The 14,957-nt window shown below is 40.3% G+C and overlaps 1 protein-coding gene across 3 annotated transcripts; it reads right to left on the bottom strand.

Moving 5' to 3' along the window:
- Positions 1-2,060: 2,060 nt before the first annotated feature.
- On the bottom strand, positions 2,061-14,450 carry os9 (OS9 endoplasmic reticulum lectin). Of its 3 annotated transcripts, none has more exons than XM_063474206.1 (15): positions 14,258-14,449; positions 13,717-13,899; positions 12,532-12,595; positions 12,353-12,429; positions 12,163-12,261; positions 8,504-8,705; positions 8,168-8,302; positions 7,909-8,024; positions 6,769-6,829; positions 6,563-6,645; positions 6,265-6,468; positions 5,937-6,138; positions 5,367-5,534; positions 4,887-4,996; positions 2,061-3,261 (listed from the first exon to the last, which is right to left on the bottom strand). In XM_063474206.1, the coding sequence occupies exons 1-15, from the start codon at positions 14,408-14,410 to the stop codon at positions 3,124-3,126; spliced, it is 1,995 nt and encodes a 664-aa protein (XP_063330276.1). In that variant the 5' UTR covers positions 14,411-14,449; the 3' UTR covers positions 2,061-3,123. The 3 variants fall into 3 exon arrangements, with proteins under 3 accessions (XP_063330276.1, XP_063330277.1, XP_063330278.1); XM_063474207.1 differs by having other exon boundaries at positions 6,563-6,642; XM_063474208.1 differs by lacking the exon at positions 5,367-5,534 and having other exon boundaries at positions 14,258-14,450.
- Positions 14,451-14,957: the final 507 nt, after the last annotated feature.

Here is a 14,957-nt window from a genome sequence, read left to right as displayed (position 1 = left end):
ATCATCATTTATGTCCAGTTGAGAATGAATCTGTGCACTCACATATTAAATGAACTGAATCAGTAGTGCGATCTCCAGTCTTGATATAAGGAATGAGAGAACTGACAGCTGTTATTTTAATCAGCCTGTCTGAGTTGTTTTAACTCTAAGTATCACAAAGTAATGTGGTAACATCTGGACTGACAAGTTTATTGTCAGCATTTTAATCGCTAGTTTAAAGGTTGTAGGTTGCAGCCATTGCTCTAACACTGTATAAATGTAACAGGGCTCAGTGCTGGTTCTGCCTACTTACACTTGCCATTAGTCAGTCCTTTCATTGAAACCATGTAACACAAAATTTACGATTCAGTCATTTTTCCCCATTGTGCTATTTGAACATCATTTGTTAGATAAGATAGATAAGATAACTCTTTATTGTCATTGCACAGTCATACATAGTACAATAGTACAATGAAATTGGAAAACTGTCCTACGTCGGCACTACATATAACACAACACAACACGATACGACACACCACAACGCAACACAAACAACACAACACAGTATAATAACTTAGTAATAAAAAAGAAGAATAAGTGTATTTGTATTGCACACTGTTATTATTGCACATTAATTATTATTGCACCTTGTTATAAATATAAATATTATTATTGTTACTGATTTTAGGGAAGAGGATGTCCAATGATTTTTTGGGCCATATTGATGACCCTCTGGAGTGCCTTTCTGTGTGCTGTTCAAATAAGGATGGGGAGGGCTTAGCCAATTTCATACCAGCCATCTCTGCTGATACTTATTCTCTTCCCTAGGCTCCCCGTCTAGATGGTCATAAATAAAAAAAACGCTTGTTTGGCTGGCGAAAGATGTCGTCCCCTTAACAAGTCTGAACCTCTTCCACCCACTCAACAATACTTACAGCACTATTACCCCTGAACAATTGGCATTTCCTTTTATGAGTAAAGTAAATCAGTCTCTCAGATATTGGAACCGAAATAGAAGAGTACCCTGAGTAGACAGATTAGTGAAAACAGCACTGGTCCCAAGCTGATCAGGTTCACGCTCTTGCTGAATTCGCCGATTCTGTACTTGCAGTTGGGTAGCAAGTCCTTTAGCTGGGCGAGCTCTTCCTCCATAAGAAAATACAAGAGGAAATTAAAGTACCACCTTATAATTCAGATGTCCATCCTGGATCTGCTGTTGTCTTGTTGTTACACCAAAATACACATACCAAACCAGCTGAATTGTCCCAGAAGGGCAAAAGGAAAAGTACAAATGCAACTATCCTGTCAATAACACCAGAATGTGGCAGCGTGACTGAGGAAAAATGACAGAATAAGTACCAAATTCCAGGACTCAGAGAATAGGCAACAGCTGTTCCTTATAACCAACCACTGATTAGAGATCTACTGGAGGAGTGAATGTTCGTGCTGTGTTCATAGACACCATGTGGGAACAGAACATCTTCTACAAAATCTAACCCTTCAGCTACTCTCTTCAGGGGCATCCACAGGAGCTCATCTGCCTGCATCTCACCTTGCATGCTCTCCTGTCACACCAGCCTTCTACATGTCCTTTCACTACATTCATCCTCATAATAGATGCTCTTTTTAACACCCAGTTGAAAAGGTCTCTTATGTTCTTTGATTTTGAGCATTTCAGAAACTTTTCCAGCCTTCTTGATGCATCTGTAGACACTTTAGAAACTTGCTAGCATTAAATTCAATCTTTTCATTTTTTTAATTTCAACATTTGATTAGTTGTTTTGTATTATTTTACATCCAAAAACAACTTGTCCCTCCATATGCTGCTCCCATCTCGTTCTCAGGTTAGCCACAGTCTTCTCAGTCATTTAAGTGATTTCAATATTTTACTGGTCGCCAGGGTTGGCCCACTGATCACTTTAACAGTTATAGTATCGGATGGAAATTTGTTGATACAGTTGGCCTAGCATACAAGTAGCCATACTAGTAAGGATTGTAACACTGAATGTATGAGATAATAAAAATACAAATGTCTAACATCTAACATTTGGCAGTTTTAATACACAATACAAACAACTGAAAAGAGGCAGCAGAATTGTATTTACAAGATATCAGAGATAACAGATGCAGACTTTTTAATACGAAAACCCTATTGTGTCTGAAAAAAAAAGAGTGTGTATGTGACTTACATCTCATATGAGATTATTTTTCATAACAGAATGCAGAGTCAGGATTTTTAAAACTCATTTACTCAGGTAACTCCGTCGCCACTTAATCTGCGCTATTTTACAATAAATCAAAAACATAATGACACAATAATTATGTACATGGTGACTTGCAAGTACCCACAAGCATTCACAAAATGTACAAATTCAGCCCTTTAAGTGCATGTTTGCATTAACATGGTGCACTGAATCTGACTGACATTGTAGATTTATTTGATTTCCTTTGCCAAGTTAAGATATATTAAATCCAGTTACTGTCAAAAAAAAAAAAAAAGTGTGTGCAGACACTGAATCTGTTTACTTGTTTGTTTTCACCAAATGGATCAAATCAGAAAGCTTCGAGGATCAGTGGAAACTGGAATTTGAGGGTTTTTTTCTTTTGTTTTCAACATTTTTTTTTTACTTTTCAGTAAAAAAAAAAAAGAAAGAAAGAAAGAAAGAAAAAAAGAACAAAACAATCTGTGCAGACACTCATACAATCTTCTGAAGTAGACAGAATTCCCTTGTTGACTCACACTACGGACGTCTCTGTCAATGGCAACACAGAAGACAAACACAAGTAATAATTTAATTGAGGATAAACAGTGTGCTGCAGACGACATCGGAACTAATCGTGAATATTTATTAAAACTGAAAACAAAAACTGAATCCCGTCAAAAAGGGGAAAATGCATAACTTCAACTGCACAAGTACAGCTGACACATTGTGCAACATATAAACGTTGCCCCATTAAAGACACTTGCATTATTGCCTATTCAAGCCACATGAACACATTTTCTGAATGTGCAAACAGCACAGGTTTTAACAGCAATGACCAAATCAAGTGGGCTTTCTCAAAATTATGACTAAACCTTAAGAGTCCTCCTCCCTGCTGCTCTCCATAGGAGTGCAACATCACAAAGGTTCACTCTGAATGAGCTCATATATCCACGTCATCTGAATCAGAGGAGCTGGATGACTTGGACTCCTCCTGGGAATCTCCCCAAACAAATCTATAGTTGTTCTCCAACTCCTGCTGCCTTTTCTCCTCTTTATAAACCTCTTCAGTGCCTCCAGTCTGGGGGGGAGTAAAAACAGGAACAGGTTAAAAACTAAAACCAATCCTTGTTATATAATCCACTTTGCTGCTAGAAGATTCATCAAATCTTGTGCTAACACTCAGCTGCCCATGAAAATTCAGCCAAGTGATGCCTACAAAGCAGAATGAAAAATATAAAAGTCCTCTACTGTCTAATTTACCATGAAGATAATAAGAATAAGACCAAAAAAATGAAATTACACATTTGAGAGTGTGGGATCTTCTGTTACATAAAGATGACACAGAAATCTGTACCATAAAGTTCAAACATGTAACCGCAGTGCTCATGGAAGCTTATAAGAGCACCTTTCCTGAGCCCTCAGTCACACAGGTCTAGAGACCAGTTGGCAACTATCTGGCAATTACCGGTCGCTAAGGAAACTGTGCCTGCCAACTTCCCTTACCAGCTGGCAGGTAGTTGCAGGCTGTCACTGGGTGAAATCGTCTGCAAAGAGGGTGCACCTTGTGCTTGCCTCAGTTAACATTTCAGGTAAAAGTTGTAAAAGTTACTGCTGCGAACAATAAATTTCAAAAGCCGCAACTTTTATTTTGATGGCAAACGCTCTACTTTTCCAGTTTGCATTGCACATTTCGCTGCTGCTCAGCAGAGTAGTTGGTGAGTGTTTGTTAAAAAGTTGGTGTCTTCTATGCAAACAACAGGTAACTGCAGCAACCTGTTGATTCCCAAAACAATTTTAAGGATATTTTTTCAGTGCAGCACTTTATCCCTCTTTGCAATCAATTTCATGCTCATAACTGCCAGCATCTTCCAACAACAGCATTCACCAGCTGATTATGAAATAGACGTGTTTCCCTAGCGACAGAGGGTGTCACTGACCACTCTCTAGGTATGCATCAATGGCTTTTAACAGTGACAACCAGCAGTTGCCAACAGGTATATAGGCCTGTGTCATTGAAACCTAACCTAGTATGAGAATCAGTTTCTGTGGAAAGATGAAAATAAAAGTAACATAAAGTTGGTATATGTTGGTATGTTAGGAAGAAAAATAAACAGGAATTGAGTAACTAGCCAGCAGCTCTTAATAGTGATGGAAATAGTTGCTTTTGGGTAGTGTGGCAGGAAGGTGCACAAACTATATTGCAAAGACAGAGGGGGGGACTGGAAGTCACTTAACATAAACAAATCTGTATTCAGAGTACAGCCAGTAAAGGAAGCAGAAGTGAAAGCTGGCTCCACTTCAACACTCTAAAGCATACACCAGGAAAAAGAGACGATGTGGCAGTCATGAGGGTCTGCTGTGAAAGTGGCATCGACCTTTTCGCCTGGTGACAAGGATATTTTGTTCCTTCTTTTCTTTAACACTGCGTCCACAAATTCTGTTGAATTACTGACATCTCAACTGATGCCCCCAGGCTGAATAAACTTTAAATGTGTCATAACTATAATCCAATGAGCTTTTGGTTTCTGTAATTAATTTCTGTGAAAACAGACAAACACACAAGAACAATAGCACACTCTGTTCTTCCTTGCAGACAGGAAAACACATGGCATTCACTCAGCAAACTGTACAGCGCTTCCGTCAGATACAGTCCAAGCCTGCAAGCAACAGCTAGAAGCATTCAAAGGAACCCAATAGAAGTACCAGGAGATTAATGAGTAGCTCTCTGAAGGACTTTGTATCTTCCTCAGTCAGCCACTGATCACCTGCCTCCTCTGCGTTCTTTCGTGTCAAGATCTTCACTTCGATTTTTCCTAACAACAAAGAAAAACAGAGGGAAGAAAAAAATGGTTCAGCAGTTATGCCTAACACACCCAAAGGCGTAACAAAACTGCTGGAGTCAACAATGACAACGGGATGAATGACATGAATGACACAAACATATGAGTGGAAAAACACAGCACACACCTGGCTGACATATGTTCTTTGATTAAGGTGAGCTTTAAGCTTGCTTTTATTTTTTTCCTTACATGAAAACATATTTTTCAAAATCTTCTCTTTTAAAATCATTAGACAGGTTTTTATTTTACAAAGGATAAGAAGAGAAATACAGTGCTGTACACTGAAGATAACAGATGGAAGAGAGAAAAGGCCGTGAGTGTTTCGGGCACTCTCCCTTCATACCTTCGGCCTTCAGTCCTGCCTTCTCTAGCTGTTCTTTAACCACGTCCTTTATGTGCTGCCACTGCGGGTCTCCTTCGCCCACCTCCTGAACTTTCACCTCCCCATCAGGATTGATACCCGTCTTATACTTAGTTATTTTGATCTTAACATGGTCGTCAGCTGCTTGGTCTAGGGTGACGAGACAAAAGAGGGACAAACAAGACAGTTCACCTCAAAACCCACCAGCAGGGCCACGAGATGAAGGAGGCAAGAGCCTCCCATAGCATTGTGTTATGAACATAGATTAAAATACTGTGTCTGATTTCAGAAATTTTAATTTAGATTTAGATTAATGCAATCAAAAGTCACCCACAGTGACATTAATGGCTGGAGAAGAAAGACTGCAACTGACCGAAAGTGATCTGATAACATAAATTCTCTGAATTCTTCAAATTCCATGTGTGGATCTTTCCTGAGATGGAGGATGTCGTAACACACATCTACTGCACAGACTGATGAATTATGAAGATGAATATACACAGAGGGTGTGGACATGCACATGACTACAAAAGGGTCAAGTCCCCTGGTTACCTGGGTGCTTCGGAGCCAGGCTGGGGCTTCCCCTGGCTGGGTCGCTGGCTCTTTGGCCTCCTGACGTTTTTTGCTCTGGGTCCTGAACATCTTTCTCCTCCAAATGATCGAGTAGCTTATCCAGCGTCGTCTCCAGTGTCTGTGTTGCCTGAGTGCGGTCAAACTCCCCTTTCAGACCCTCTGTCTCGAGTTCCTGTTGAGCCTACAACACAGATAGAGCCGAGCAACGCCTTAAGTTAGTATTTAGTTTGGTCTTTTCCTTGTTACGTATCTGTCTAATCAAATTTTAGGTATTTTAGGTATCAACTTTATATATATAGTCTTAAACCTCGTTTATGATGTTGTCAAACTCCTTCTGCATTTCCTCTTTTATCTCTTCAATTTTATCCGAAGGCACAGAGAGGTCAGCCATCTCATCCTCAAACTCCTGTAGCATGGGATCCTCTTCATCTTTCTCCTCCTCGTCAAGTTTCTCCGTTACTCTGTTGTGTCGTGCTGTCTCTTCTCTACTTTTGGCTTGATCTTGTGCTTTCTAAAAATAAAAACAAAAAAAAAGGATTGGAAAGCCTATGCACTGCCAAGAGAAAAAAGGCATAAAAAAATCACTAACAACAGCAAATACTGACCTTCCTGTTACTCTCCTTAAGGTGCTGGACAAATTTCATCAGGTCTGCTGGGTCAGTGATGATTTTAAAGTTGAATTTTTCTACTAAAAAAGAAGAATATCAGAGAAGAAAAAGCTCCAGCTTGTATTTGCTTTGTTTTCTTTCTTTTTTTTAAAAAATAAGCTGTGCACTAAAATAGCACTATCTGGCACTATCTTTCTCAGTACCTTCATCACCATCATCTACGATTTCATTGTCTGCATGTGAGGTATGGCCACCATCTGCAGCCTGTCAGAAAGAGGAAAAATCAGGTTAGAGGGCGGAAATGGTGACAGAAAGCATCCGACTGCCCCCTCTAGTGGTTAAAAAAGCCAGATCGCACTGTCAAAAATACCTGGAAATTCAGTATTATACGATATACACAGTACTACATTATAAAAACATTTAATAATAATCAAAAGTGTAAGTAACAGCAGAATGCTAATCAGAAGGTGTCAAAAATGTACCAAAATGAACATGTCATTGGACCTTGCAGAGCCAATTACAAATGTATTTTTATGGCTACATTTCAATTTGAGTTACTCACTGTTGTGTGTTTCTACCAAGAAGACAGACTGTTGCATCCAGAATTGAATTCAAAATCCTGCTCCTCACATACAAGGTCTTAAATAATCAGGCCCCATCTTATCTTAATGACCTTGTAGTACCATATCACCCTATTAGAGCACTTCGCTCTCGCACTGCAGGCCTACTTGTTGTTCCTAGAGTATTTAAAAGTAGAATGGGAGGGAGAGCCTTCAGTTTTCAGGCCCCTCTTCTGTGGAACCAGCTTCCAGTTTGGATTCGGGAGACAGACACTATCTCTACTTTCAAGATTAGGCTTAAAACTTTCCTTTTGGCTAAAGCATATAGTTAGGGCTGGATCAGGTGACCCTGAATCCTCCCTTAGTTATGCTGCAATAGACGTAGGCTGCCGGGGGATTTCCATGATGCATTGAGTTTTTCCTTTCCAGTCACCTTTCTCACTCACTATGTGTTAATAGACCTCTCTGCATTGAATCATATCTGTTATTAATCTCTGTCTCTCTTCCACAGCATGTCTTTATCCTGTTTTCCTTCTCCCACCGCAACCGGTCGCAGCAGATGGCCCCGCCCCTCCCTGAGCCTGGTTCTGCCGGAGGTTTCTTCCTGTTAAAAGGGAGTTTTTCCTTCCCACTGTCGCCAAAGTGCTTGCTCATAGGGGGTCATATGATTGTTGGGCTTTTCTCTGTATCTATTGTACAATATAAAGCGCCTTGAGGCGACCTTTGTTGTGATTTGGCGCTATATAAATAAAATTGAATTGAATTGAATTGCACCTGCTATACCTGATTCTCCTGTTGGAAAGTAGATGTTCTTGAACTTGCTGGCTTTGTCACTCCCTCCCAGAAGTCAGAGTCTTCTGCCTCATCTGACTCTCCATCTTTAGATACATCAGCAGGACCTGTTTCAAAACCAGAAATAGACACTCGTGTCAGAATAAGAATTAATACACACACCCATTATGGATGGATCGGCACTTTATTAGGTGCACTGACAAGTTACTACTGCAGGGTCGCTTGCCTCATAAGCATCAAAAAAACTCACCTTTTCTGCGACTGCTAGGCGATGTCTCCTCTGCTGTTACCTTTACTGCACCATCTCCTCCTTCATTACCAGCTAACATCTCATCAAGACTCCTCAATTCCTCCGAGATCTGCTCCACTTTACGCTTTGTGTCCGCTGGGAACGGAAACAGGAAGATTGAAAGAGGAATCAACCAAAAGACAAAGGAGAGAGCAAGCTTGAAGTTTGAAAGCCAAGTTAGCTTCTTAGCTGGTAATTTTATTAAAAAGACCACAATCTGTTTTAAAATAAGAAAAAAAAAATCAAGAGGCCTCCAAGATGCATTGCTTTGCCCTTCAATGTTTTTTATTCACTCACAGACTTGTGCCTTGACGTAATCCATGTACTGTTGGGCACTTAGTGCTGGCTGGCACACAATGCCCTGAGGCTTGGCAGTGGATGGTGGCCGCAGGAATGGGTGCTGGCAGGTGCGACTGGTGTGAATCGTCAGCACATATCGACATGACTGAGGTTCATCTACTCGCGCAATGTAGTCCCCTGAGCCTTCTTCACATACAAACTGGAAACAAAACAGAGCAAAAGTATGCAAACTACTTTGCGCTGAATTAAATGCCAAACTGTTTGGGCGCCGCTGGGCTGCAACATATTTGGTTCTTTTTTTTTCTTTTTTCTTTTTTTAGGTGAAAATGATTAAATACAGTAAATAAACAGGGAATTCATCAACTGTTACAAATGCCAACACAGACAGATCAGTATAACCAACATTGGCCAATCTCTGCTTTTTTCATGTCTTAACAAGTACTTACGACTGCCAATACCTTGGTGACTGAGAATTTACAGAGAACCTTTTTCCTGTTTGTGAAATGTTTCCTGTGTGACTAACACACACAACTGACAACTCAAATACTTTGACTCTACATCTCTTAAGGTTTCCTTCTGATCACTCTTCCACAGACCCCGATCATTTTCAGATCTTTAGTGAGTTCCTAAGAGGATTCCAGAGTTGTTGAGTTTCACTACAACATCTGTGTAATCAGAGAATCATCATCTTCTGATAAACTTAATCTCCTGTAGAAGGGCTAAAGAGTGGACTAAAGCCGTATCTCTAAACAAACAGCTGTATATGAATATCTGGGGACCGGAAAGCTTTCTGGATTTTATTTCTTCTCCTCTTTTAGTTCTTGTTCTAATAATCAGTCTCATCTGAGTGTGCAGTTAAGTCCCCATGTGAGCAAAGCACTTGCCTAAATTTATCTCAAAACCATTAGTTTTCAGGTGGCAATTTGTCTTTTAATTAGTTTGGGGGTTTAGGGTTGTTTAGCACTAAAAAATTGGCTGCTCCATGAGATTAAGACAGCTGACTAGGTGACGGGTTCCTTCATTTAATAAGGTCAAACAGGTTTACTTTTTGGACCCTATAAAGCAGGCATGTCCAAAGTCCGGCCCGCGGGCCAATTGCGGCCCGCGGTCCAGTTTTAATTGGCCCGCAAGTAATTTTATAAATTGAATAGAATATGGCCCGCACTTCAACTTTTGCTTGAGTGTATTGCACTTCTTAGTTTTAACACCAGGGGGAGCTGCTGTTGATCAAGGCAGTTGCTCCACCAAAAAGTACAATCACAGAAGAAATATACCCCCAAGTTACTAAACATGGCAGAACCGAAGAAGCGAAAGGTAGAAAGTGAGTGCAGAAACTTTCAGACAAGGTGGGAGAGTGAATATTTCTTCAAAGAATTCATGGGGACGTGTATCTGTTTAATCTGCACTGAAACTGTGGCAGTTATGAAAGAGTATAATGTACGACATCATTATCAAACCAAACATCAGGCCTATGCATCCTACACTGGTGCTGAGCGAGAGCAGAAATTAAAGCAAATGGTAGCTCTCCTGCACGGTGAGCAACAGTATTTTTTTCGTGCTCAAATTGTCCAGGAAAAGGCTCCAATATGAGGTCGGGATGGAGACCTCATAAAACACGGCCTCGTTAGAGTCACCGAAATAACGTGCCCGGAAAAAGTGCAGGACTTCAACAACGTCAGCATGTCCAGAAATCCAGTTGTGCGACGCATTGAAGACTCGTCAGCCAACATTAAACTGCAGCTGTTTGATAAAGCTGTGCTCTTGATTTTTACTCCATTGCATGCGATGAGAGCGCCGATGCCACAGACGCCGCACAGCTGCTAATTTTTTGCGGGGAGTGGACGAGAGCACGAGCGCTTTAGGTGAGTAAAAAATATATTCCACAGTACCCGTGTGTTAACGTGCAGGTACACGTGCTTCAAATATCAATAATGCGCATCGATTCTGTCACTACCCTGCTTTTGCGCACCACTTTCTTATATGCGTTTTTCTTGTTAACACACAGAGTACACACCGCTGTGCACAGCGCACGCACATGCAAAGTCAGCTGATCTCATCTGATGCAGATCTGCTCCTTGATCAAGTGACATTTGTCCGGATTTTTTGGCACGAGTGGCGTCGGATCAGCACCGCAGCTGGATGGCCCGATTTACATACCCAGCGCAGCTGATACTCACCAGAATAATTTACTAAAATTATATGCACTCCTGTTATTAAGTCCAGTTCAGTCTGTTAATGTTGATAACGGTTTCAAACGAACATTAATAGGTGTGTTGCTAAGCCTAATAACTTAAATAACAAACTTGAAATTTACCCGTCCCATTTTCCCCTTTATTGTTTTTTCTCTGTGCTGTAAATATTCCCTCTAAGAAGAAATCTGAGTCTGCTGTTCTGAGAATGAGCTACCAAAGCTTTTTCTGCATAAATCAATAAAGATCCATTTATGGAAAGCTGTGATGAAGGCAGTTTTGTCTTTAATTATATTCAACAATATAACACATTTGACCATTTTTAAGTGATTTTTAAAACAGTAAAGGTTATATACCTAATTTCTAGTAAGTGGCCCAGCCCGTCCTATATTTTTATGTATGTGGCCCTCAGCGAAAAAAGTTTGGACACCCCTGCTATAAAGTATCAGGATGACCAAAATATTTCACATGCCAAACTTTGTATTTGGCATGTGAAATATTTTTAGCTCTTTTTAGGTCACAAAAAAACATGCTGTCATAATCTGAACTAATGTCTAAGTCACAGTTTTAATTTTTCCAGAAAAACTAGCCAGCGTCTCCCACCTGACCTCCCTCAAAACTATTCAGAATTATTTCGACGCAGAAGGAATCGCAAAGATGACTCTGGCATTAAAGTGGAGGTAACATGGAGACAGTTAAGATGCTATAACTTGTTTTGACTAGACACTTATCCCACATGGTGTAAAATGTGGTGCTATGAGCCCTGCAAATTTACTGAAAATGCACATTTTGGATAAACTTGAAAAGTTGAAAACTCCAGGGTGCCAATGCTTGTTTCTGCTACTCTTCTTCACAGACATTAAACTGGTGCAGCATTCTGTGGAGGATGTTATATCCCAAGATATCCAAGATACTGATGATCAAAAGAGGTTACTGGGGAAAATGGATTTTGACTTTAGATTGGGAAACTCTGAGTTAATGGTAAATTAATTTGGTTGCAGTTTTTAAACTGAGCTTGCATGTGTTCTTCAGCTCTGAAATTTCAGCTGACTAGCTCTTGTACTGAAAATGTTATGAGGTTACTTTAAAAGCGCCACATTTTGACCTACCCCTAAGCACTTTGAGGGCCTGTGACACTGAATAAAGAACAGTACGAAGGAATGTTTTACACAGCTCATTAAATGTACTAAAGTTACACTACAACAAAGAACAATAATAATTTCTTTAAAAATTAAAACTCAGCTGAGTCTTTTAAGCAAAGCAAACATAAAACATATTCATGTTCAAAATGTCTGCTGCTTGGGATATATTTAAAAGTGAAAGGCTTGTAAATCTGCACAGACATGCCCACACTTTTGCATATGAGTGTTTGGATTAGCAAGGAGGAAGTCAAAAATCAAAAAGAAAAAAAAAGTGAAACACGCAAATCATCTCAAGCAGGATGTGTTGCAAATGTAAATATCTCACCCGGACTTCAGTCTCTCTGGGATTTCCATTTAGGTCACACTTAGAGCCATTTACATAGGTCTGGCTGTGGTATCGCTTTAGCCTGTGCTGTTTGGAGGCCTGAAAGAAAAAACACAATGGATGCACCCACGATTGTTTGGTTCATATTGTACAGTCATGCAAATCAGCCACAACATAGAGGCAACTTTACCTTTGCTGTTTCATTGCTCCAATCAAATTCTGACTCATAATAACCCAGGAAGAGAATGTCCCCTTTGATCTCTGTGTCTAAGGACAAAAGAACAAAATTTGTCAAAAACAATAGCTGAAAGCCTCTTGTAGGTTAAAAAACAAAACAAAACAAAACAAAACAGAGAAGTGGCCTCTCACCTTCAAGGTGGTATTGTCTGATATGCTGGCCATGGCAGAACTCGTACGTCCACCAGTCTTTCGTCTGCAGGACATGTATTTCTGTTAGACTTTGACACAGTGCCTAAGCCTGAAATGGTCCCACGCACATATTTGTAAATGAGGCCTATTTTTCAGGAAGTCTTGTGGTTTAATCAGATGTAACTTTGAAAATCTAAGTCAGACTCCCATGTTGTTTTTAGAGAATATGCTCTTTTCTTCTGGCAGCCCTTCCAAACAAGTCATACTTGTTCAGTCTTTTTCTAACTGTACTGTTGTGAACTTTAACATTTAACATTCTAACTGTGGCCTGTGGAGTTTGAGCTAGTCTCTTGGGTATTTTTCCAGTTTCTCTGAGGACTGCACAGGCTGACCTTGGGTTTTACTGGGACATCAACTCCTGGGAACATTGGCGGCTATCTCAAATGTTGGGAAAAATTCTTACTGTAGAATGATGGAGTTCATTTTGAAGGCAATAGCTTTATAACTCATCAAGACTGATGGGCAGTAACAACTGATTCTTTGAGATCTTTGGTGTTGTTTTTCCTCGTTGGTACTGTGCTAACACACCTGAATGCTCCAGAGCACATGATCAATTAATCAAGCACATTTGATTAACAGCACCAGGCTGTGACTTAACCTCTTTATGCCTATGGAAGCAGAAAGTGTACCAAACTTTCTTTGTCACATGACTATACAAAAAACACACTGTAAGGAGATACATTTTTTTAATATTTTCAAGGCATTTTTGCTCTAACATCCAGTCATAGTGGATAAGATGCACTGTGAACAAGAAGATAAAGTACTTGTGGGCTGTTGGGTAAACCTTAAATTAACACATTAAGCTGAACAATTGAAAACACAGGTACATTAACAGATGTGTGTCTCTTAGATATACTGCTTTTGTACCCAGTCACTGATGCAGACAAGCAACCTTTAATCCAGTGAATACTGAATCAAGAGCCTCCCAGTGTTGTTTTTGGCAAGCTTCTGGGGCATTCATATGTGTCTTAAAAATAGTTTACTTAAGCTGGCAAATATACACACGCTTCCAGTGTGTTTTGCACTTGTGTTCTTATTGTTGTATTATTATTGTAGTCACATCACTGTATAAACAGCTTAAGCATTTCACTGTTGGATTACACAGATAAGTAGTTAAGGACCAACCTTGACTAGACATGGGGCATTGTGCATGGGCTTGAGCAGGTCTGGGATATCTGGCCCAGTGTAACCCTCCGAGTCAGGCTCAGTGGCGGGATCCTGATGAAAACGCACAGCCTGGGCTGGAAGTCGACACTCATAGAGCTGTTTGTACTTACTGGACACCATCATAACCTCCTCTGTCTTAGTCTACAAACGTAAGACAGGCATGAAAAAGGGGGTGAATTTAATGTTGACACACATGTTCACACATTACCAACGCATCACTTGAGTGCAAACAGATAAAAACATGGTTTGCGGCTTTACTTTTAGCTAGTTATAGACCTGTGGCAATGAACATAACAGCTGTCACAGCATGCTGTGACGTACGTCACCTGAGAATTACTCGTCTTCATGTAACTTTATAAGATTTATTTTAATATGTTTTGTGCTTTTATGACATCAGGTCTCACGCTTTGTGAATTATTTGACACTATTAATAGTAAATAAATAACGCTAGCTCATATTTAAGCTAACAAGCTACATCCGTTAGCATTTCCTGACTCACCTGCCCCAGGATGACAGGATCGGGAAGAATCTGAATCCCATATTTCATGTCATTAAGCTCCTCCAAATTCAAGAAGCCCGGGACACAGAGGGGACATGTCAACAAGAAAACGTACAGTCTCTTTAACAACCAAACCAAGGAAGCAGCCATCATTGACTCTCGCCGCTTACCCCTGTCTGACAGCAACAACACACAGAATGCCTGACATGGTAGCAGCGGATTGGTCGAGGTGAAAAGCCCTGCTTTGTCATTGGCTAATTTCCAAGTCAATCAAAGTTTTTCCCTAGGTCTGGGGTGCGTTTGGTTTTCATACCTGCGGACAGTCAATGAACGGCGTGTTTGTGCTATATTTAGCACGCTAATGAATAACGGCGATAACGGCCCACATCTCCGCTGTCACCGCCTGTCTTGCGATGAAATAGGCTCACACTCAAGCACGAAGACAAGGCGGCCTGTCGCATGGCCAAATTACAATCACGAGTTTGGTGGGGGTTTCTTCGTTTGTTTCATTTTGTTTTGATGCAAAGCAGTCACAAGTAACTGGTTTTAAAGGTTTACAATAACAATTAGGTAAAATAATGACAAAACAATAAAATGATTCATATGATACCCAAAACGTACACACCGAGCTGAGCGAAAAGTGCAAACTACTGGGTTTAAATATCTGGTGAGGAAAAAAATCAAGACAGTTCCTTGAAGA

The sequence above is a fragment of the Pelmatolapia mariae genome, linkage group LG5 (genome assembly GCF_036321145.2).
Source record: "Pelmatolapia mariae isolate MD_Pm_ZW linkage group LG5, Pm_UMD_F_2, whole genome shotgun sequence".
In the NCBI taxonomy this organism is placed as follows: domain Eukaryota; kingdom Metazoa; phylum Chordata; class Actinopteri; order Cichliformes; family Cichlidae; genus Pelmatolapia; species Pelmatolapia mariae.
The sequence above is the reverse complement of the archived record's forward strand: the minus strand, read 5'-3'. Positions and strand labels throughout refer to the sequence as shown.